Genomic DNA, 21,156 nt, shown 5'->3' with positions numbered 1-21,156 from the left:
TAATCTGTTCAGAATAATTGTAAAATCAAAACTAAATATTGTTACGAATTACGATACGGCTGTCATTTTCGATTCGCCAAAGCAAATCATGGACATTATTCAAATATAAAAAAAGCAACTGTAATTTAAGTTAAATGGTTAATCCATTTATTTTTTTTTTCGATAGCTAAAGTTATAAAATGCATATTACTAAGAATTATTTTCTGTATTTTTTTCAGGTAGTCTCTAGAAAGTCATCTGGTTTATTTTATTTTATGGAATTTTATCATAACTCAGGCAACCCCAAAAACCTGATAGAACAACTAATAATTCATGTAAAGACTTTAATATTTTTAACTAAGTGGTCATTAAACTTATCATAATTTGTACAAAAATATTGTTTGTTGTAAACTTCACTAGAACCTGAAATGTATAAAGTAGCAGGATCAAACTTATTTCATCAGTGGCTACATGAAGATATAATTTTTGACAAATTTAAACCAATATGTAAAAATGGACAACCTCATACAGCTGAAGTGACATGTATTTGTTGGTCTTACAATTTGTTTCGTGAAGGTGACAGTTTGTTTGTATCGGGAGCATATCAAACTAATACCAATCAATATAGAGAAATCCCCATTCCAGAAAAATTAAAGAATACTTGCATTCTAACCAGTGGAAATGATTACAACTTAATTTTAGTGGGAACCGGCTCAAGTATTGTATTCATATATAATATGAAAACACATAAGTATAAAAGTATAAAATTTATTGAACCAATAAATGTTGATGTAAAGATAGCAAAAGTTGTATTGACAAATAATAATTGTATCTACCTATCAAATCACGGAGATATTTATTGTGGAATATTGCCCATAAACTTGAACACTGGTCATTGCAATGGAAAAATTGTGGATGTTGTATTGGGAAATGAACATGCAATTCTACTTACAGATACTGGTCAAATTTATACTTGGGGTAATGGTCGGTAAGTTATGTAATTTTTTCATTGTAATTTAAATGATTTTATATCCAATAAGGAGTTCTTTACCCTTAAAGTGTCATATATTTTAGGAGGCTACAATTAGGACATGGTGAGTTGAATAATTTAGAATTTCCTACAGAAGTCAAAGCCCTTGCTGGTATAAAGATTATTAAAATAAGTGCAGGTGGTTGGCACTCTTGTGCTTTGAGTGAATTTGGAGACTTGTATGTGTGGGGTTGGAATGATATGGGTCAATTGGGAATCAAACAAGGGCCTGAAAATGTACAAACTTTTGGTTTACCGACCTTGGTTGATATCTATGATGATGATGGTCAAGAAATACACATAAATGTTATTGATGTAGCTTGTGGTACCAGACACACTGCAATTTTATTAGAAGATAGATCAATATGGACAAGTGGAAATAATAAATATGGACAGTTAGGTTTATGCATACAAGAATATCAGAAAGTGGTATATTTCAAGAAATCATATAAATATAAAACAGAATGTAAGCTAAAATGTGGTCCATGGAGTACAATTATTGTGGCTAGCTTATAACTTTTCATGTATGTTTTTGATATGAAATATTTAGATTAAACTGAAAAATCTATAAAGCTATCTTGATTCTTTTCTGTTATTTTTTCATGCAAAATACATCCATCAAAATATAAACATCATGCCATATATACACAGGGGGGAGGGAAAACTTGGATCATATAACAAGACCGTTATGTACCTAAGAATGTAGAAAGAAGGTTGTCAAAAGGGTTTAACAGTGTTGGCATAGTGGTTTGAGAGTGTCTTTCAACCATGAGGTACAGTAAATACTCTAAACTTATCAAATCCCTTCATTATACTAATGAATTACTGATGTTTGTAAGGCGTTAATTTAAGCCTGTATATAAAATCTACACATTATTAAAATTTTGCATATTTAGTCTATCTTCATATATATACAAACTGTAAAATAAGGTTAATTAATAATCATATGTAAATGTTTAAACAATTAATACAAAACATGAGTTAGTTAATTGAAATATTTTTATGTATTTCCAATCTTTAGCTAATATTTTATAGCTTAATAATGGCAATACATACATTAGTAGCTTAGCTTTTTCTATTTCCAAGTCGCGATTTATAACTTACGCGATAAGTACGGCTTTCGTATGTCAATTGTAAAATCAAGTTTAAGATTTAGAGGTTTTCACTTTTCGATATTTAATGCGAACAACACGCCGGTATTGGTCAAACCGTCAAAATTCAAACATGAAAAAGACATTTCTTTGACTTGAGTCAATTGTCAGAGTTTCTCTGTTAATGTTTACATAGGAGAAAAAAATGCACTATGGAGTATTAAATATCGATCAGCAAATAACTGTTGAGTATTATTAATTGAAACATAGCTGTTGCTGCTTCACTCTTGAGAGTTCGAGAAGGAATTACCTTGTGATTTCAACAGTTTTTTTAACAATTAATATATGAGATATAATAATTCTGCTATGGCCAATATTGAAGATATAAACGCGCGTCAATATATCGAATATGCTCGGCAACTTACAATAAATGAATCTTATACTAAAGCTTTTGATATGTATTTGATTGCTTTTGAAAAGTTTCCAGCTCTGAAGGAGCTCTACGAAGATGAATTTCGTTTAGTTATCAACAAATTAAATGATGTATTAGTATGCGCTGACAAAATACACGATATATTTTCAAATTTTTCGCGTGCTATATCTCTATTTTCAGGAAATGTGTACCTGTTGAATGAACTAGGAAAGTATCTTTACAAGTTTGGTTACTATTCTGATGCATGGCTTCAGTTTCATAGAGCTTTAAAAGTTGATGCGGGTTTTGTTAATGCAGAAAAGAATTTAAATTCTGTAAAAAATTTGCTTGTTGAAAGATGGCACTTCCGAATGTTAAATGATGTTATACGAAATGATACTTACAGGGCAGCAATACATGATGTTATAAGACCAACAGAGGACAGTATATTGGATATCGGTTGTGGTACTGGCCTGCTTTCTCTATATGCAAATGAATGTAATCCAAAAACCATAGCAGCATGTGACAGCTCTGAAGTAATGGCTAATATAGCTAATACAGTTTTTAATGATAATGCTCTAGATCAGTTGATAATTCTCAATAAAAATTCGACAGTGTTACATGATACTGATATTGGTGGCAAATGCAGTGTCCTTATCACAGAGTTATTCGATGCTGGGCTCTTTGGAGAACATATTTTAACAACTCTACATCATGCATGGAAAAATCTGCTATTTGAAAATGCAAAAGTTTTACCATCTTCTGCTGAGTTTTTTGTTATCGGTGTTCAATGCAATGAGCTTATTAACAAATACCAACTTTGTAAAGCTACTAAGGATATCTTGAATGTTCCCTTCTTAAATACACATATTTTACTTAATGATGAATCTTATGACTGTGAAGATATACAGTCTTACAAAACATTGAAATATATAACAGAGCCAAAATCTGTTACAACTATTGACTTTAATGATATTAACAACATAGAAGATAAGTTAAATAATTCAGAGCCAACCATTGTGCAAATGACTGTCACACAAGATGGAGAGGTAAACAGTTTTATTGGATGGTTTAACTTAAATTTGACGCAAAAATATAAATTGTCTACAGATCCACAATCACCCACAAGAGCGAAAGCTTGGCAAAATGCAATATTCTTTGATAAAATACCTCAAAGAGTAAAAAAAGACGAGAGGTTTGTATGTAAATTTTCTTCACAGTCTGGGAAAATGACTCTGCTTCCTGAATCAAATAAAATGATTACTAGGGTTTCACCAGAAGTGATTAGATTTTTAAATGATTTGGAATACTTAAAAAAAATTAGTAGCTGTTTGGGTCTAGCTTGTGTATATTTAGGACAAATGACAGAAATGTCTGATATGAGCATAGTAGATTTGTGCCCATTCCCATTTTTTGGGATGCAGATGCTCAAAAGAGGGATTAAATCTATTGTTTGCTGTGCAAAAACTGAATTTGATAAAAGTTTTATGGATGAAGTTTTTAAAGCTAATGACATTGATCTGTCAAAAATATCATATTTGATTGGTGATAGCTGGAATCAAGACAGTTTTGGTGTCGAAAAATATCATGCAGTCTTTTGTAATATGCTTGAAGTTGGTGGAGATATTGATTTACGCTATAAAGATGTTGGTCTATATTTAAAGCAGACAAGGCTTTTGCCAGGAGGGCTCTTCTTACCAACTAAAATTTCACTTATTGCTCAGATAGCTCGATGTGATTCTTTAGATACTAATAACCGACTGTATGATAAGAATATTAGTGATTTTAAGATTGCTCAGCATTTGAATAGATACCAGGCTTCACAGAACTTTTGCCTTGATTATTCTCTTTTAGACTTTATACCTCTTTCAGCACCAACTGATTTAGGAGGGTGCATGAATATGGCATCTGATGTAATTAATGTTGCCATTAAAAAAACTGAAAATGCAAACTGTATACTTTGCTGGTATAACATAGAATTGATGGAGAGCTTAGGAGAGATTTCTACAAAAAGGCCAAACTGCTTTATTGATGGTACAGCATTTTTAGCAGATCCTCATATTTTTATGAGGCAGGGGGATATTGCAAATATTTTACACTGTGTAGATTCTGATGGATCATTTAAATTGATGCTGGATGTTGAAGCCACATAGACTAAACAGGATTTAAATTTGGAAAACGATTTACATACATAACATACATTATCATATATACTATTATATATCTGATATGATATTGTTTTTATTACTGAAGTATTGAAAATGTTGTTGGCGATGTTTTTATCTTTCCTCACAGGTCTAATTTGACATGTGAGTGACCAGTTAACTGATCTCACTATAAAAAAATATTTAAATTACTGTATCAAGAAAATTATAAAACTTGTGATGTAGATGATGTAAAAAGAATATATATTTCTTTTAATAATTTATTTCATTGTAGCATGTTATCATATTTGTATAAGGTTTAATTTAGAAAAATAAATGTTAGAAATACCAGATGTTTTATTCATCATATTAATAATTTGTCATTACATGATAAATTGCCTCACTTACAGCAAGTAATGGTACATTATTATTCATGTTGGGTAAATGAATTTTAAGAGTACATATATAAATCTAGTGTGAATGGTTACACACAGGAAAATAATAACCATTGTTTATTTGCAACAATATTTCATGTTTTTTTCTGCATAACCATATTTTACTTGGACTGCATTTACATTTAGGCTAATTATAGGTAATCAAAGTAACCTGTATAACTTAATATTGAGTGTATTTAGGTAAACATAATGTTTTAAACAAGACAATCATATACCTCACATAGCTTATGACCATCCTGTCTCATATTTTTTTTATACCAAATAGGTGCTTTACCAGCAAATGATTGTGATGATGCCTTTTTTAATTTATTGTATTAGTGGGTGAAGTGTGGTTTATGTCTATAAAATAGAAATATAGATTACAATAAAATGTATGTCTTCTTTAATACCAAGTTTTAAATACTTTATTCTGCCATCAGGCCTATTGCTGAAATTAAATTATTTTGAAGTATTATATTGTTAGTCAAATAATTATAACACATGTTTAAAGTAATAATTACATTAATTTGCCTTGATAGTATTTTATTCCAGTGCTTTTGCTTCAGCCAGTACCGCTCTTGCTTGTTCCAATGCCTTTCTGTAACAATGCATAAAAATATTGAATGAATTTACAAACTATTATGTCTGTTCTATCGAGCAATGTTGGCCTAGTGGTTTCAACGTGCGACTTTCATCCCTGAGGTCGTAAGTTCGATCCCCGGCTGTGCACCAATGGATTTTCTTTCTATGTGCTCATTTAACACTTGCTCGAACGGTGAAGGAAAACATCGTGAGGATCGTAAGGAGGGCTTGCCGTAGACCCAAAAAGACGACGGCGTGCGTCAGGCACAGAAGGCTGATCATCTACTTGCCTATTAGATTAACAAATGATCATGAAACAGATACAGAAATCTTGAGGCCCAGACCTAAAAAGTTGTAGCGCCATTGATTTATTTTTTGTGTCTGTTCTATGATTAAATGGAGATTTTGTTTTTTTTTAATTGTATCTATACATCAATGAAAAAATCCACATTGAAAGCTTATAAGTTAATAATTAATTGTACATGTTAATCAATAGAAAATCATATTTTATTTGGTACCTATATTTTTTAAGGATGCGGGTATTATTACTTAAAAGTATACATTATATGCATATTGTACGAGCCAAGGCTGTACATGTTGCTCACTCAGGCTTTCTTAGTTTATAAGCGTGATGATCCCCATGTACGTGCCAAGGTTCGTACATTCTTGCTCATTTACAAGCATGATGATTTCCTATGTTTGTACGTGCCATGGCTGTACATTTCGATCACTTATAAGCGTGACGATTTCCCAAATCGTCGGAGTTACGTCCCGAGAGTATAGCCCGACGCAGGCACTCTCTTCTACATACAGTTATTAGTTCATAGCGATTAACTAAATCATGGGAGTTACGTCCCGAGAGTATAGCCCGACGCAGGCACTCTCTTCTACATACAGTTATTCGTTCATAGCGATTAACTAAATCATGGGAGTTACACCCCGAGAGCATAGCCAGACGTAGGCACTCTCTTTGACTGTTAAATTGTATTCATTCGGTACATAGCAATTAGCACGTCATACGTTGTAACACGCGAGTGGTAAATATAGAGTAAATCAATAAATCTCTATTATTTGAAGCATCCCGTTGACCCAGGAACCGTACACATATATTAGTTGTAATGTTGTCTATATACGTCTAATAAAGATATTCAAAGATTTTATATAATATATAATAATATAATATTTTATAAGATACATACATATAGATTTAGATTTACTTCGAATTCGGATCATTTATATCTTGACCTAGTGACTCATAAGTGCGTTAATTTACGGATACATTTAACAAGAGCCCTAAAATACTTACTCTAACTTGAAAGTGAGGAAATAAGCAATTTTAAACCCAATCAGGCACAGAGGGCTGTTCATATATATAATATCACAGAAATTAATACAATATGAGGCCAAGACAGTGGCGCCATTGGATTATTATAAATTCAAGTTACAGATGTCTTGGTATCATTTCCTAAAATAACTATAGGTGTCTTCCGCAAGGCGAGATTACGAATTAATAAAGGTAGCGGGAGAATGATTTCGAGTGGTTCGTCAAGGGAATTACTTTCGCCCCGAAAAGGGGTTATCCTGAATTAATATAATTTACTAATTAATTGTTATTTATTTAGGAGATAATACTTTTTTTTATTTTCTTATAATTGGAATCGGACCAAGAGATTTCGATCATACTCACAAATGCAGCGGATTGTCAGTCTGCAGTCTCGTCAGGGCAAGGTGCGCCAGCTTGGCCAGCCGGTTGAGAGCCGTAGTCCTCAGGGGTCCCGTGCGGGGTAGCGTATTCGCGAGAGCTGCAGCCGCCGCACTCATCTGCGGCCCAGGTGCTGCTCCCGCCGCGCAGCAAAGGGTCTCTGTGGACATCATGCATACTGAATAATCACAAGGATTTTTTTTCACATTATGGTTTTACACTTTTTATTTCTTAAGATAGATGTTTGATGCCCGAAGTTATAATTTTTGACTTAGGACGTACACATTATATTACAATATATAGCATCTAATACCTTGTAGAAATTTATCTTTTTTATAAGTAGTTCAGTTTAAATAGATTTGTTCTTTGTTTGACTAAATTGTTAGTACAGCATTTTTTACCAGGATTTCTTATAGATCCTCGGCCCATGTTTTTATTTCTATTATAAGTTCTAAAACAACATGCATAATGCTCAAGAGATACAGGAAATAGAATAGAAAGACAAATAATATACATAATAAATTTATATGTGTGTGTTAAATTATACAAGAACATAGCAATTACATATTTGCAAGGAAAAAAATAAAATAAAAGTAAATAGAAACTTAAGAGCATAATAAACAAAATTACTATAAGTAGGATTGCTGTGACATATATACATTTTTCTCTTTGTCTTTAAATAAGAGTGAGGTAGCCTATTCCCAGGAGCATTAAAAGGAGCAGATAAGCGAGCGGTAGGTACGTATTAAAGACTTTTGTACGTACGTCCTAGTAACTTGGTTCACAAAGGAAAATTTTGCAATAAGTATAAAAGTTTAATATTTCATAAAATTATAATAGGTGATATATGAAAAATAATAATACAGTGCAGTGTTGGCTTCGTGGCTTAAGCTTTAAACTCTGAGAATTTCAAATCATTACTGTGCGCTAATGGATTCTCTCTTTAAGTGCGCAGCAATTACTTACTGTAAAGACAAACAGCATTGTCTTAACCCCAAATACGTCAAAATTAAGATGATCAATCTGACACATTAATTATTGATATTCTAATATGATTACTACTTTGAATTGTGAATTTCCCTATGCATTGTCTACAAAATAAAAGTACATACCAATAAGTGACAGAGCCAAATGATCTCCGCTAAGAATGTCCGGCGGTGCACAAAGACACAGCGAAGCTCGCAGTAATCGGACTCCTGCGCCTAAGCATCTCTTCCAAAACTGACCGCCCGCATTGTCCGCTAATCTATGTAAAATAAAATAAAATTAGTGATATGGTTTTCATAGATTTTTTGGATAATACCAAAAGTTTAGGTAAAATGCAAATGAAAAAAAAGCTTAATAGTCAAAATGTATATCAAAATTAATCAGCGACTGATATATTTAAATTTACGTATTTAAGCACGGATTGTCTATGGTCATTGTGTTTCAGCGTAGACTGTCCCACATTCATTTATTTATGTAGCATTTGTTTGAGTTCTTTTTTTTATTTTTTTTTTTTATAAAATAGGGGGCAAACGGGCAGGAGGCTCACCTGATGTTAAGTGATACCGCCGCCCATGGACACTCTCAATGCCAGAGGGCTCGCGAGTGCGTTGCCGGCCTTTTAAGAATTTGTACGCTGTTTTCTTGAAGGACCCTAAGTCGAATTGGTTCGGAAATACTTCAGTGGGCAGCTGGTTCCACATAGCGGTGGTGCGCGGCAAAAATTGCCTTGAGAAACGCTCAGTCGTGGAACGTCGGACGTCGAGGTGATACGGGTGGAATTTTGTATTTTGCCTCGACGTCCGATGCTGAAACTCAGCTGCAGGTATTAATCCGAACAACTCCTCTGAACACTCTCCATGGTAAATGCGGTAGAAGATGCAGAGTGACCCCACATCTCTACGCAACGCCAAAGGATCGAGCCGCTCGGAGAGGGATTGGTCATCGACGATTCGAACCGCTCTTCGTTGGATACGGTCAAGTGGAAGGAGCTGGTACTGGGGAGCCCCCGCCCAGAGGTGAGAACAGGTTCCATGTGGGGCCGTATTTACGCTTTATAGAGTTGCAAGCGGTGGCCCGGAGTGAAGTACCGTCTCGCCTTGCTGAGCACACCAAGCTTTTTGGAGGCTAATTTAGCCTTTCCCTCCAAATGACCGCGAAACTGAACGTCGTTCGATATGTCAACGCCAAGTATTCCGATGCTGGCTGTGGCTTCAAGAAGAGTGTTTTCGAAAAGAGGAGTAGCGACAAAGGGTATTTTTTTCGCGGAAAACGCGCAAACTTGTGTCTTCTTGGGGTTAAATTGGACTAGGTTTAGTCTACCCCAGTCCGAGACTCCACGTAAAAGAGTTTCGACTTCAGACACAAGTTTGTTCCGGTACTCATCAACAACTGCCCGAGAAATACCTGCCCGGCCAGTGTAAAGAGTATCCCCAGTGCTGTCGTCCGCATAGCAATGAATGTTGCTAAGTTGCAACATGTCATTGATATGCAGAAGAAACAGGGTCGGGGACAGAACACAGCCTTGTGGGACCCCAGCATTCACGGGTTTAAGGTCGGAACATGCTCCGTCGACGACGACCTTGATGCTCCGATCGGCTAGAAAGCTGGAGATCCAGTCGCATAATTTCTCAGGAAGCCCGTAGGCTAGTAGCTTCGAGAGCAGTGCTTTGTGCCACACCCGATCGAAGGCTTTCGCTATGTCCAAACTAACCGCTAGTGCCTCCCCCTTGGACTCAGTTGCCTCTGCCCATCTATGAGTAAGGTATACTAGAAGGTCACCAGCTGAACGACCACGACGAAAGCCGTACTGATAATCGCTAATCAGCTGGTGGCCCTCTAGATAACTCAAGAGCTGGCCATTAATAATGGATTCCATTATTTTGGAGAACAAGGAGGTTATTGCGATTGGGCGATAGTTGGATGGATCAGAGCGATCGCCTTTTTTAGGGATCGGATGTATCGAAGCGGTCTTCCAGCACTTCGGGACAGTGCCGAGCGAGTACAGGTACCGGAAAAGGCGCGTCAGGACCGGAGCCAACTCAGGAGCACATGTACGCAGCACAATTGGAGGGATACCATCCGGCCCGCTCGACTTATGAATGTCCAAGGAAGATAGTGCTCTGCGAACAGCACGTTGCTGGAATGTGATTTCCGGCATTGAGTTATCACACCGCGAAATCGCCGGTGGTGATCTCCCCCGGTCATCCAAAGTCGAGTTGGACGCAAAGAGACAGCCCAAGAGGTCGGCCTTCTCCTTCGCAGTGTGGGCGAGCGAGTCATCCTCTCTGTGCAGCGGTGGTATCGATGGCTGACAAAAATTCCCTTGTACAGCTTTGGCGAGAGACCAGAAGGCTCGGGTCCCAGAAGGGAGTTGGGCCAATCTCTCGCCAAATCTAGCGATGTGCTCTGACTTTGCCTTAGCGATTTCCCGTTTGAAGGACCTGGAGGCTGAGTTATATGCTTTTTTATGTTCGCTGGTATTGGCATCACGAGATATCGCCGCTTCCGCCCATGCATTAAAGCATTCTCGCTTTCGACGCGATGCCGCCTTGCAAGAACGCTTAAACCAGGGCTGTGACTTGCCACCGATCGGCACCGCAGAGAATGGAATAAAAAGTTCCATGCCCTGTAGAACCACTTCGGCGACAGAGGCAGCGACGGAATCTGGAGCTTCCGACGAAAAGCACATAGGCCCCCAAGGGTAGGACGCAAAGAAAGACCGCATCCCATCCCAATCTGCTGACCGATAGTGCCAAATACGACGACAACCCGAAAAACGGGGCCTAGGAGGGCGCGTAGTAGGCACAGTACTCCGGACCACACAATGATCCGATGAACCCAATGGCGGGTCAACAGAGACTTGATAGGTCTCCGGATGTGAGGTCAGCAGAAGGTCCAACAAAGAGGGTTTATGACCATCCACATCTGGTATTCGCGTAATCGCAGGGACCATTTGTGACAGGTCGTAAGCTAAAGCAAAGTCGTGAAAGGATCTTCCCGCGTGATCGGTGGTTTCCGAACCGAGCCAATCGGCATGGTGAGCGTTAAAATCGCCAAGTATCACGATTTCAGCGGTAGGAACCCCTTCGAGCAGGGAATCTGTAGCCATTTGGATGTGCTCAATGAGTCGCTCAGTTTCGGTATTTCCGCTATGGGACCTACACAGGCATGCGTAGAATCGCGGATGGTCATCGCAGTCTACGCGCAGCCAGAGGCTAGATAGGTCCCTTCCTTCAAGCGACCCGAGGCGACGAGAACAGATATCCTCTCTGACGTACACGCAAACTCCCGCCCGCGGCACAAATGAATGTTCCAATTTGTACCCCGGGTAGGAGAGGTAGGAAGTATCAGCCGGGAAGGATATCTGAGTCTCAGTAAGGAAGAATAAGGCCGGCTTCGCAGTTTCGAGGTGAAAGTGAACCGCGTTAAGATTAGAGTTGAGCCCCCTAACATTGGTAAAGTCCACTGAGAGCGTGGAAGGGGATGCCTTCGGTAAATTCTTCCGTTTGCCCCGAGATCGAAACTTATAGTTTTTTGAGCAGTTTTTGCCCACCCCAGAATACGAAGGGCAGCCTGTGCATCCACCACCGAATACTGATTGTTCCGATGATGGACGCTCAGAGGGGGATTCTCCACAGCGGAAACGTGTGGTACCCCCCTGGGGTAATCTCTGTTTAAACTGCATCTTCATATTCTGGGGGAGGGGGGAATTGATGGGCTCCGGGAGTCTCACTCACCGCACGAAACGCGAGTACAATAAGATGAACCTATTGCATCACTTCACGCCGGTTTTCTGTGAGACAGTGGTACTGCCCCGGTCGTGCCTGCCCGATTGGCTGAAGCCCGAAAGCAACAGCATGGCACTCCCACTAGGAAAATTTTGTAATCAAAAGAAAATAACACCGTACGTATTTAAACCATATGCCATAAATCTTGAAAGAACAACTGTTTAGTCCCAAAACTGTGTTTCATCAAAAAATTTTGTTTCATTTGAATCCTCGATTCAATTGTCTTGACTAAGTAATAGTCTCGTCTAATTTTTATTTATTTTCCTTACAGTGCTTGACTTGTCTGGACGTTCGCCGCCTTCTTGTTTTTTTATTTAATATAATTGTACTGATTTTTTTTCGTAAGTGCTACAACATTTGTTTGTGAATAAATGAAAGTTAATAAGAAAAATTAAACGAACTTAAAATCATATACAAAACTACTGAAATTAATATACGTACCTAAGGTCTCCAAGACATTTGTGACAAACATTTAAGAAATTTAGACGTTATTGGAAGCCTAAATAGACCGCCAAAAATATATTTCAACTGTCTTTGCTTGATATCATTACAAATGGTAACATACTGAGGTGCCGGCGGTAGAAAAACATCAGCTGCCAATGATGAAGCCAGTCGCGAGTTGACGGCCGCAGAGAGCTTCTCTAGAGAAGACCTGACAGGTAGAGTCGCAGCTCGAACCAGTATATTACGTAGACGAATACACGCACGGACAGACATCGGGTCCCAGGCGTTCTCGACAATCTCTGTTAAATTAAAACCCATTTATTTTACTGCATTCTTTAAGAACCAGAGACAAGATATAGAACTAAGTACGGCTCGTGTGCAAAAATGTATTCAATTTTAATTTTAAACATTCTATGAGCCGAAAACTAATTATAAATGAAGTCTTGGTGGTCAAAGAAATTTCTGAATTAGCATTAATTGATGTGTAATATTACTGCGTAATAATTTTCTGACATAAATTATTTTTAATTTTAAACCTTTAGAGTAAGAATTAATAGTGAAATGCAGGAATTTTTCGGAACTAAATTTTTCAGTGATCTAGACAATAATAATTTAACTTAATCACCAATCATGAAATTCTACTACAACACAACAAGATCCATATTCTAACTCGTATCAAGTAACGATCTCGTCTTGAAGGCTGTCATGTCAAATGGTTTGATAGAACTAGAATTAACTTTTGATATGGCCTAAGTATTCTATATATTGTGAGATGATGCCGCTCTTATTGATCGCAGGGTGTCATGATAAAAAATATTAAAATCGGTTCGGTAGTTTAGTGTAGATTAAGTGAATACTTTAACCATCTAGTTAAGGTGCATAAAGCGATTTTATTCTTGCAACACAAAATTAATCTATGACAAAGTGTGTCGGCCCCATTCCCCTTTGGGATTTAACTTCAAATGCCTTAAAAACCACATCTACCTGCAATCTTAGGCAGTACGACCTTATCAAGTATGGTGGGTACCAGCATCAGATCCACATCATCTCTCACCGTTCCCTCACTCAATTGGGGAGTCACATCCTCCTCTGAAGACTCGGAATCGTCTGAAAGCTTTTCAGATCGTACTCCGTACATCATGAGGCATCTGGAATTTACAATTATTTTTATATTAATAAATAGTTCGTATATATTAAATGTATTGAGCTGGAATGGATTAAGTAATATAATATAATATAATAACAACCGACCCGAGGCTCGTTTGATATTAGGTGATATGGCGAGTGCGTTGCCGGTCTTTTAAGAATTAGTACGGTATTTTCTTGTAAGACTCTCAGTCAGAAATACCTCGACGGATAGTTCTAGATTGTACCATCTTTGTTACCATGGTTTCGAAAGTTTCATGTAAAAGAAATGGTAAGCCTCGTGTTGTATCATTTTCTGTAACAATTATCTCGTTCCTAATTATTACGAGTAATCGAATTTTAAGTATTGCGAAACAAATTATATAATTTTCTGAATAGGTTCGAGACAATTGTTGAAGTGAAACTTTATCGGCGTTGGAAGACCGTTTTTTGAAAAATTACCGTCACATTTTTCATTACGCGTCATCTTTTACTTACCTACCAGGGTTTATTCGAAAAGTACTTTCTCCAGCGGAGGAGAGATAGCATGTCGTTTAACAATGATAGTAATAATTCTATTACAATTAATGAAATTCTGTAATAATCTTAGTAAGGTAAAATGAAATAATTGTATTATTTATATTCATGTCTATGATAATAAAAGCCTTTTGTTAAACTTTATCTAATTTAACTTTATTTACCCAGTTTCTGTAAAGTTGCATATAGTAGATAATTTTTAATTAAGGTCATAAAGAAGTTTCTTCTTCTTCCGTGTGTAGGTACACGCACACATTTTTTTAAATCATCTTAAAATTAAAGCCCGAAGAGAAAAATCTCCACACTTTGTACTTACTTATACCAGTCCATTTTTTCGTAGTCCTCATTATCTACATCCGCCAGCGGATTCCACATTATGAGCTGAAATTTAAAAATTATTGTAAGTTTTACTTGGGACATATACACAATCTCTAAATTTGATTTTAATTGAGATTTAGTTCTTTATTTACAAGCAAATAAAGTAAAACGATCAGTTTTTGGCATTTATGCAGGCTTTCTTTTTTAATAATACATTAACTAAACACGGTATTTCGTTATATGTATATATCAAATATAAATTTTAAAAAAATAAAGGGTTGATCAGTACAGTATAACACCGAACAACTTGTTTGAAACTAATCAGATATCTTTCTAGCTAGCGTTAAAGGTACACTACCACATACCCACCTTTTAAATTTATTTTAGTTTTTTATAGAACAGACGGCAAAGGCAAGGCAAATTAAAATTGTTTTTGTTCATTAGATACGTTCAATACTTAAGCCGTATAGCCTAGTCACGGCCTCCGCTAGCGCGTTATCACATATGTCAAATTACAATAGAAAAAATCTTTTGACAGGTCTGGAAACTGGTTGCAAGAATACGGACCTAATATCAAGCTACGATGAAAGTAAAGCGGGTGAAACCGCAGGGGACAGCTAGTTTAAAGTACATTATTTCTCACCTGATGCCTTACATAAGGCGCTAAGAGCCTCGGTAAGCAGTCAGCGATATAGGCATCGCTATACAGGGTGCTGTGTTTCCGTCTCCATCTCGCCATCTTGGTGCAAATACCCCGTATACTACGCCATGCCGGCAATGCATCCGCGAATAAAGACGACGACAACTGACGAATTGCATCTGAAAATATTCATTTAAAACAATGTTTTAATCATAAAGGTAAAAAATACTCTAAAATTATATGTACTGCCAGATCCAGAAGTACATAATTATCTTAATCCATGTTTAATTTTAATTATATTAGTTTGCTACGTTCTGTTTATTGGCTTTTTAAATAACTTAAATTTTAGTTACATTTGTTATTTTATGAGCTAGTATTATTAATATTGTATTGTAAAAAAATTAAATTATATTTTTCTCATAGTTTTAAACATCAAATCGAAGCCGTATAAATGAGAACTGGTTATAAACTCTGGCATTATTTTTTCGCAGAAAGAATTATAGACAAATAGTCTTTCTCATGGATACTTGAATCACCCGAGAGGTCTTAAATATTACAGAACATGATGCCATAGATTATTAATGTTTATAACAAATCAGATTTGTAATTGGCATCAAACAACGAATATTATTATTTTATATTAGTCATTTCTTTGATTTTTATTCTTTACAATACTGAAATGGAAGAGGGAGTTTTTATATATTAGTTTATACCGGTCTCATGCTGAACGTGTAAACCCTCCTTAGGAGGCAGTTCATCATCACTGGAGTCACCGTCCCGATGCAAATGTGATGTCGAAGCGGCTTCTCTCTTCAATCGTCGCGCGCGCCGACGCCCTTCACGCTCGGCACAGCGACGACGTTTTTCTTCAGAATCTGGAGGCTTTATGGAGCCTGGTCGAGCTGTAGAATACATAATTATTAAAAATTTACTCAAATATAAATGCTCTTCCGAGTAATAACTTCCAGGCATATCCTATTTTTTTACATGTTACCAGCAAGCCAGAGAGACTACTAAGTAGACGCATCTAAATGGATGTGTTCATTGGTAAGTCACACCAGGTCAACTAAAGTAAAAGATCTACAGAAAATGTCGATTTCTTCAGAGATTTATTCATTGCACTCATATAAAAATATTAAATTAACAAACTATGAGAATTTCCTCATACCAAATAAAATGCTTACCGACTAAAGCCAGCACATCTTGCGCCTGATCTCTCACGTCGGCTCTACGCCTCTCGATGAGGAAATCGCAGCGACGCTTGTGAAACATCAGAGCGCGGGCTTCCAGAGCTTCAAGTTGGGGCATCTTTTGTATGAAAAAAAAAACACTTGAGTTTCACTTACAAATGAAACTATATTATACAGATATATATTTATATATATATATATATATATAAATATATATATATGTCTAGACAACCAACTAGGCTCCAGAAGATAAACCACTTCTTATATAGAAATTGTATTCGTTTTTGCAACAAACTCCCAAGCGAATGAGAGTAGAGAATTATCACTAAATAAATTCAAAGCCCTCGGTAAACGTAAATTAATCAATAAAGCTTTTTTATAAATTTGACGAATATTTAAATGATGCTAATCCTTGGTATTGATTTGCTCCAGTTCAAGCAATTTGTATGACTCAAAACTTAGCGATTAAAGTGTGGCGGAAAGTTTCTTGCCCGCTCTACGCCCTTGACTTGCGAACTGGTAGTAAATGTAAATTTACGATTAATTTAACTTCTTTTCTGACGTTCAGAAGTTTACTTATATGAATAAAGTTATTTTGAGTTCGAGTTTGCAAAAATATAGATGATATGTCTTTAACGGATGAAATCTATTTTAGTATCCTAAATGGCTATAAAGGCCATATTTTTTTTTAGAAAATAACTTATATTTAATATATAAATGCCTAAAGCCTATCAGACCCCTCTTTGAAAACCTCACGTTTTATATAAAAGAGCACTGTTAAAAAAAATCTAACAAGCCATCCCAACAATAATACTATAATGAACCAATTACTGGTTGTGCTATGACATTGCAAACCTGGTATTCAAAATCAACTTAAATCACTACATCTAGGTGTTACAGACCTTTTCATCCAGACACTCAATAAGGTCAGTGAGATAGCCTCGAACAGCCTGTGCCCGTTTGTAGGCAGCATCTAAGTCCTGGCATCGGGCAGAGCGGGATTCTCTCACCCGGGCAGAGTTTAATAATCTTTCTTGGCAAGTCTGTCTTTTGTTGATTGTTTCTTGGCGATCTGTTTGCAGCTCAGATAACCTGTGAATTAAAATATCTATTTTAGTATTAATAAAAAATGGATTATACATAAAATTCACTTACTAAATCTACAAGGAGCAACCTTTGAGAGGTCTCAAAGGCTTGTGTGGTCTAAGTCAACTATTTGATGCATTTGATTTATTAAGATATTCACAATTTTTCCTTGTCTGTTACAAGTTTATTAATGCTATTTCAATGTTTTAAGAAAAATAATTTGATTACTAGCAAATTCATTTTCATATTCATATAAGTAAAAATAATTTCTAAGCAATAACCTTTTTTGTAGAGCAAGCACCAATTCCTGTGCTGTGGTGGGCGGGGGCCCGGCCGGAGTCCCGAGGGCCCTTAAGTGCTGCGGAGCCTCAAGTCTTGCGGGCGGGGGGGCCACGGCGAAAGGATTCAAATCACTTTCACCTATCAATTTTATTAAGGAATTATTTATTTGATAAGACACTACAACAATAAGGTGTACATTAGTAATTAGTTAAATACAAATATATATCAATTAAATTCTAAAAACGATGAAAATAAGAAACAAATACTCATGTTAGTGTATTATTTTAATTATTTTACCATACCAGTGATATCAACAATAGAGGGCACCGCTTTCTGCATCTGTTGTTCCTCCCATTCTTCAGCTTCACTGTTTAGCTCTTCATCTGATAATGTTGCTGTACCACCTGATTTAAAACACATTTTTTTCATACACATTCAACATACAAACAAATATTAAATGAAGACAAACACACTTGTTTAAAGAAATTATTATTACCTTGTCTACAAAGATGTTATAAATATTTTACCATAATAGCCATTCCCATTACATTTTTATTTAAAATATTGTAATATAATATGTCAAATATTGATTATTTTATATGACTTAAAAATTTAGTTAACTCAGGGCCACTCCCCTTCATCTTATCTTACATAATAAAATTCAAAATCATTTAGTCATGTCGGTAACACAATGTACACTTATGAATGTCAAAAACAGATATGTATATAAAATGCTTCTAATTTTAGATTTACTGCCAGTTCTCCAATCAAGGTCATAGAATGGAAGAGAAAAACTGGCAATAAACTCTGTTCCACTCTTTTTAATTGCCAAGTTTTTGTTTTAAACAACGTTTGTAAGGAGCTGCAACCATTACACCATGTTCCCCATGACATCTTGAGTAATTAATAAAAATAAATTAAAAACAAAGATTTGTCTAGTAAGACTAATATGACTAATACACAAATTTCAATACGACCCGTCACCATAAGTAGCACCCTAATATAATAAAGTTGTTAGAAACAAATTATTTAACCTGAACTTACGTTTTGGTTTATCACTAGGTAACTCCAACCCTCTGACCTGAATTCTGCCTTCTTCTTCATCATCATCATCATCCTCATGAATCAATCGAGACCCAGATGGAGTATCAGACTTGATTGGGATATAATCACCAAGTTCACGAGCCTAAGATTGGAAGCATTTGCTGATGATTTGGAATACATTGTTTGGGTTGATGCAACATGGCATTAAAATCAAATTAAAATATAATTTCACGACTATAAGTACACACACTACACACAATCATTTTTTATATTTAGTCAACAATGTGAGATTTTTATAAAATCGAGGTAGCAAGGAGGTAGCTTAAAATTTAATTACTTTACATAAGCCATGTTAGAACTGCAGTCAACCCAAACAAATAAGTCATATATACAGAATATTGTTTCAATGTTTAAAAATATTTTTTCTGTACTGAAATACCCACTTTAATACACATAGTTTGTGCAGGGCTTTTTTACAATGAAATATCTTAATACTCATTAAACTAATTAGCAGTGTAGATTAGTTAATGAATAAGTACATTTAATATGTAAATTAGATCCCATGTAGCCCTGTTTATATTTTTTCAATTGTACACATGATTGTAATATCTGAAATGGCAAAAATAGTTGTCAAATCCAATGGCCACCTCCTAGACCCTCACCTCTCATACCTGCTGTCGCGTCTTGCGGGCCGCATGGATGAGTGCGGCATCGGGAATATGTCCCGCACCAGCCAGCGCCGCTCGGACTGTTTCCGCGCGGAACTGGTGGAAACCCCTACTATCCTCATCTTCATTGCCACTTTCGTCTGAAATATCCCCAGCCCCATCTGCAGCTAGTGCCTCTCTTCCAGACAGAATCATTCCTTCAAGGGATACTTTCTTCTTTTTCTTAGTAATATCTTTGTCGTCTGCTTGATTTTCCTACATTTAAAAAGATGCAATAAAATCATAGAATTTTAGATGGTACTTTATCACTTTACAATATTTTTATAAGTTAGTTTTTCATGTTAAGAAAAACACTTTTGGAACGGATTAAAGCTATGTATTATTATTAAAACTTCACCACTGGTCAGTCACCATGACCACGCATGCTGTATATGCATGTTAAAATTATGTAAATAAGTGTTTTTCTTAATGTGTAAAAGCTATTTTAACAAAAGACAATACTAGATTTTCATGTTCAAATTTAAATTCATTACCTCAATGCCATTATTTTCAACTTTGTGAACATCATCATCAGGTTGACTACGCTTTTCTTTTTCCCTGCGCTTTGCTAACCTCTTACTTTGTGATGACTTCTTTACCTTAAATACCTCACCTTCATCCTCTGAAAAATTTAAATTTAGTATGATTATTACAACCATAATGTTAGTCTAATGGTTATGTGTGCACAAATATTTAATGACAGGATTACGCATTAGAATGTTTTATAATAAATAAAAATACCTCTCTGTTTGCTGTAAAAAGTACCAGTGAAATTTTGTAAATTTTCACCAAAAGGTATAATTACATAAAATGTTATTTAGTATATTGAACAGTAAAAAGCAGACAGGCAAATACACACGGAGTCCCAATGATTCAATGAAAATATTAATGGTATAGAGGTTATGGCTAAAAATCTATATTCAATTTCAAACCTTCATCTGCGAAACTTAACAATGTTTTGCCTTTCGCAGTTTTATTTTCTTTCTTATGACTAATTGTCGGTGGCGGTGGAGGCTCAGGATCGCTATCATCCTGATCTTCGGCACAAAACACGCGTCGCTGGATCTTTTTAGGCTTACGAAATAAAGACATTGTACTACTTAAGCCGAAGGTTAGAAGCTGTTGATTTTGGGACAATTTTCTTTGGAAACTTCATAAACTGTAATTAACAAGGACCGGCAATGAAATACACATCCTTCTTGCCACCTCAGATATCAAAATTTATTACTTCTTAAATAACAAGAGAATTGTTATTTAAAGTCCTTTTTCGGTAAATTTACATAAATGCGAACTTGAATTGTCTTGTAAATTCTATACACAGATTAGTAATTAGTAGAAGAGGAAAACAGACATAAAGATCGTAAAAATATTACCATGTTTTTGGCAAACATTATAATATATTTTTAATAGATTAGAGATACACATACATTCAATATAACTATTAAATATGTATTTATCGACTATCGAGCCAGTTCACCGATTAGACGAGCGCATCACAAAATTACCATTTGCGACGTCATAAAAAAACTTTAAAACGTGGGCGTAAGCGTGCAATTTTTTTACAATAACGTTCTTTTTTTGAAGATTTTGTGGCCTTATTATTTTATAGCTAACGAGGCCTTTAACCCAATACA

General features: G+C 35.8%; 3 protein-coding genes across 9 annotated transcripts; 2 read left to right on the top strand and 1 right to left on the bottom strand.

Moving 5' to 3' along the window:
* Window positions 1-10: 10 nt before the first annotated feature.
* LOC123707928 (RCC1 domain-containing protein 1-like) lies at window positions 11-1,585 on the top strand. 2 transcript variants are annotated; one of them, XM_045658235.1, is made up of 3 exons: window positions 11-137; window positions 219-967; window positions 1,054-1,585. In XM_045658235.1, exons 2-3 carry the CDS (start codon window positions 408-410, stop codon window positions 1,523-1,525), a joined length of 1,032 nt encoding a protein of 343 aa, XP_045514191.1. In that variant the 5' UTR covers window positions 11-137; window positions 219-407; the 3' UTR covers window positions 1,526-1,585. The 2 variants fall into 2 exon arrangements, with proteins under 2 accessions (XP_045514191.1, XP_045514193.1); XM_045658237.1 differs by having other exon boundaries at window positions 61-120.
* A 425-nt stretch (window positions 1,586-2,010) lies between these two features.
* On the top strand, window positions 2,011-4,968 carry LOC123707927 (protein arginine N-methyltransferase 9-like). Its single transcript, XM_045658234.1, has one exon. The coding sequence runs from the start codon at window positions 2,446-2,448 to the stop codon at window positions 4,663-4,665; it is 2,220 nt and encodes a 739-aa protein (XP_045514190.1). The 5' UTR covers window positions 2,011-2,445; the 3' UTR covers window positions 4,666-4,968.
* A 12-nt stretch (window positions 4,969-4,980) lies between these two features.
* LOC123707925 (PAX3- and PAX7-binding protein 1) lies at window positions 4,981-21,138 on the bottom strand. Of its 6 annotated transcripts, none has more exons than XM_045658228.1 (17): window positions 20,896-21,138; window positions 20,455-20,681; window positions 20,017-20,144; window positions 19,487-19,738; window positions 18,816-18,957; window positions 18,074-18,175; window positions 17,771-17,909; window positions 17,306-17,495; window positions 16,398-16,521; window positions 15,927-16,115; window positions 15,217-15,392; window positions 14,572-14,636; window positions 13,578-13,741; window positions 12,715-12,892; window positions 8,487-8,620; window positions 7,360-7,534; window positions 4,981-5,684 (listed from the first exon to the last, which is right to left on the bottom strand). In XM_045658228.1, the coding sequence occupies exons 2-17, from the start codon at window positions 20,612-20,614 to the stop codon at window positions 5,516-5,518; spliced, it is 2,487 nt and encodes an 828-aa protein (XP_045514184.1). In that variant the 5' UTR covers window positions 20,615-20,681; window positions 20,896-21,138; the 3' UTR covers window positions 4,981-5,515. The 6 variants fall into 6 exon arrangements, with proteins under 6 accessions (XP_045514184.1, XP_045514185.1, XP_045514186.1 ...); XM_045658229.1 differs by having other exon boundaries at window positions 20,950-21,138; XM_045658230.1 differs by lacking the exon at window positions 20,896-21,138 and having other exon boundaries at window positions 4,983-5,538; window positions 5,612-5,684; window positions 20,455-20,868.
* Window positions 21,139-21,156: the final 18 nt, after the last annotated feature.

This window comes from Pieris brassicae, chromosome 4, assembly GCF_905147105.1.
Source record: "Pieris brassicae chromosome 4, ilPieBrab1.1, whole genome shotgun sequence".
Taxonomy (NCBI): domain Eukaryota; kingdom Metazoa; phylum Arthropoda; class Insecta; order Lepidoptera; family Pieridae; genus Pieris; species Pieris brassicae.
Note: the sequence above shows the minus strand (reverse complement) of the source record. Positions and strands in the feature narration are given on the sequence as shown.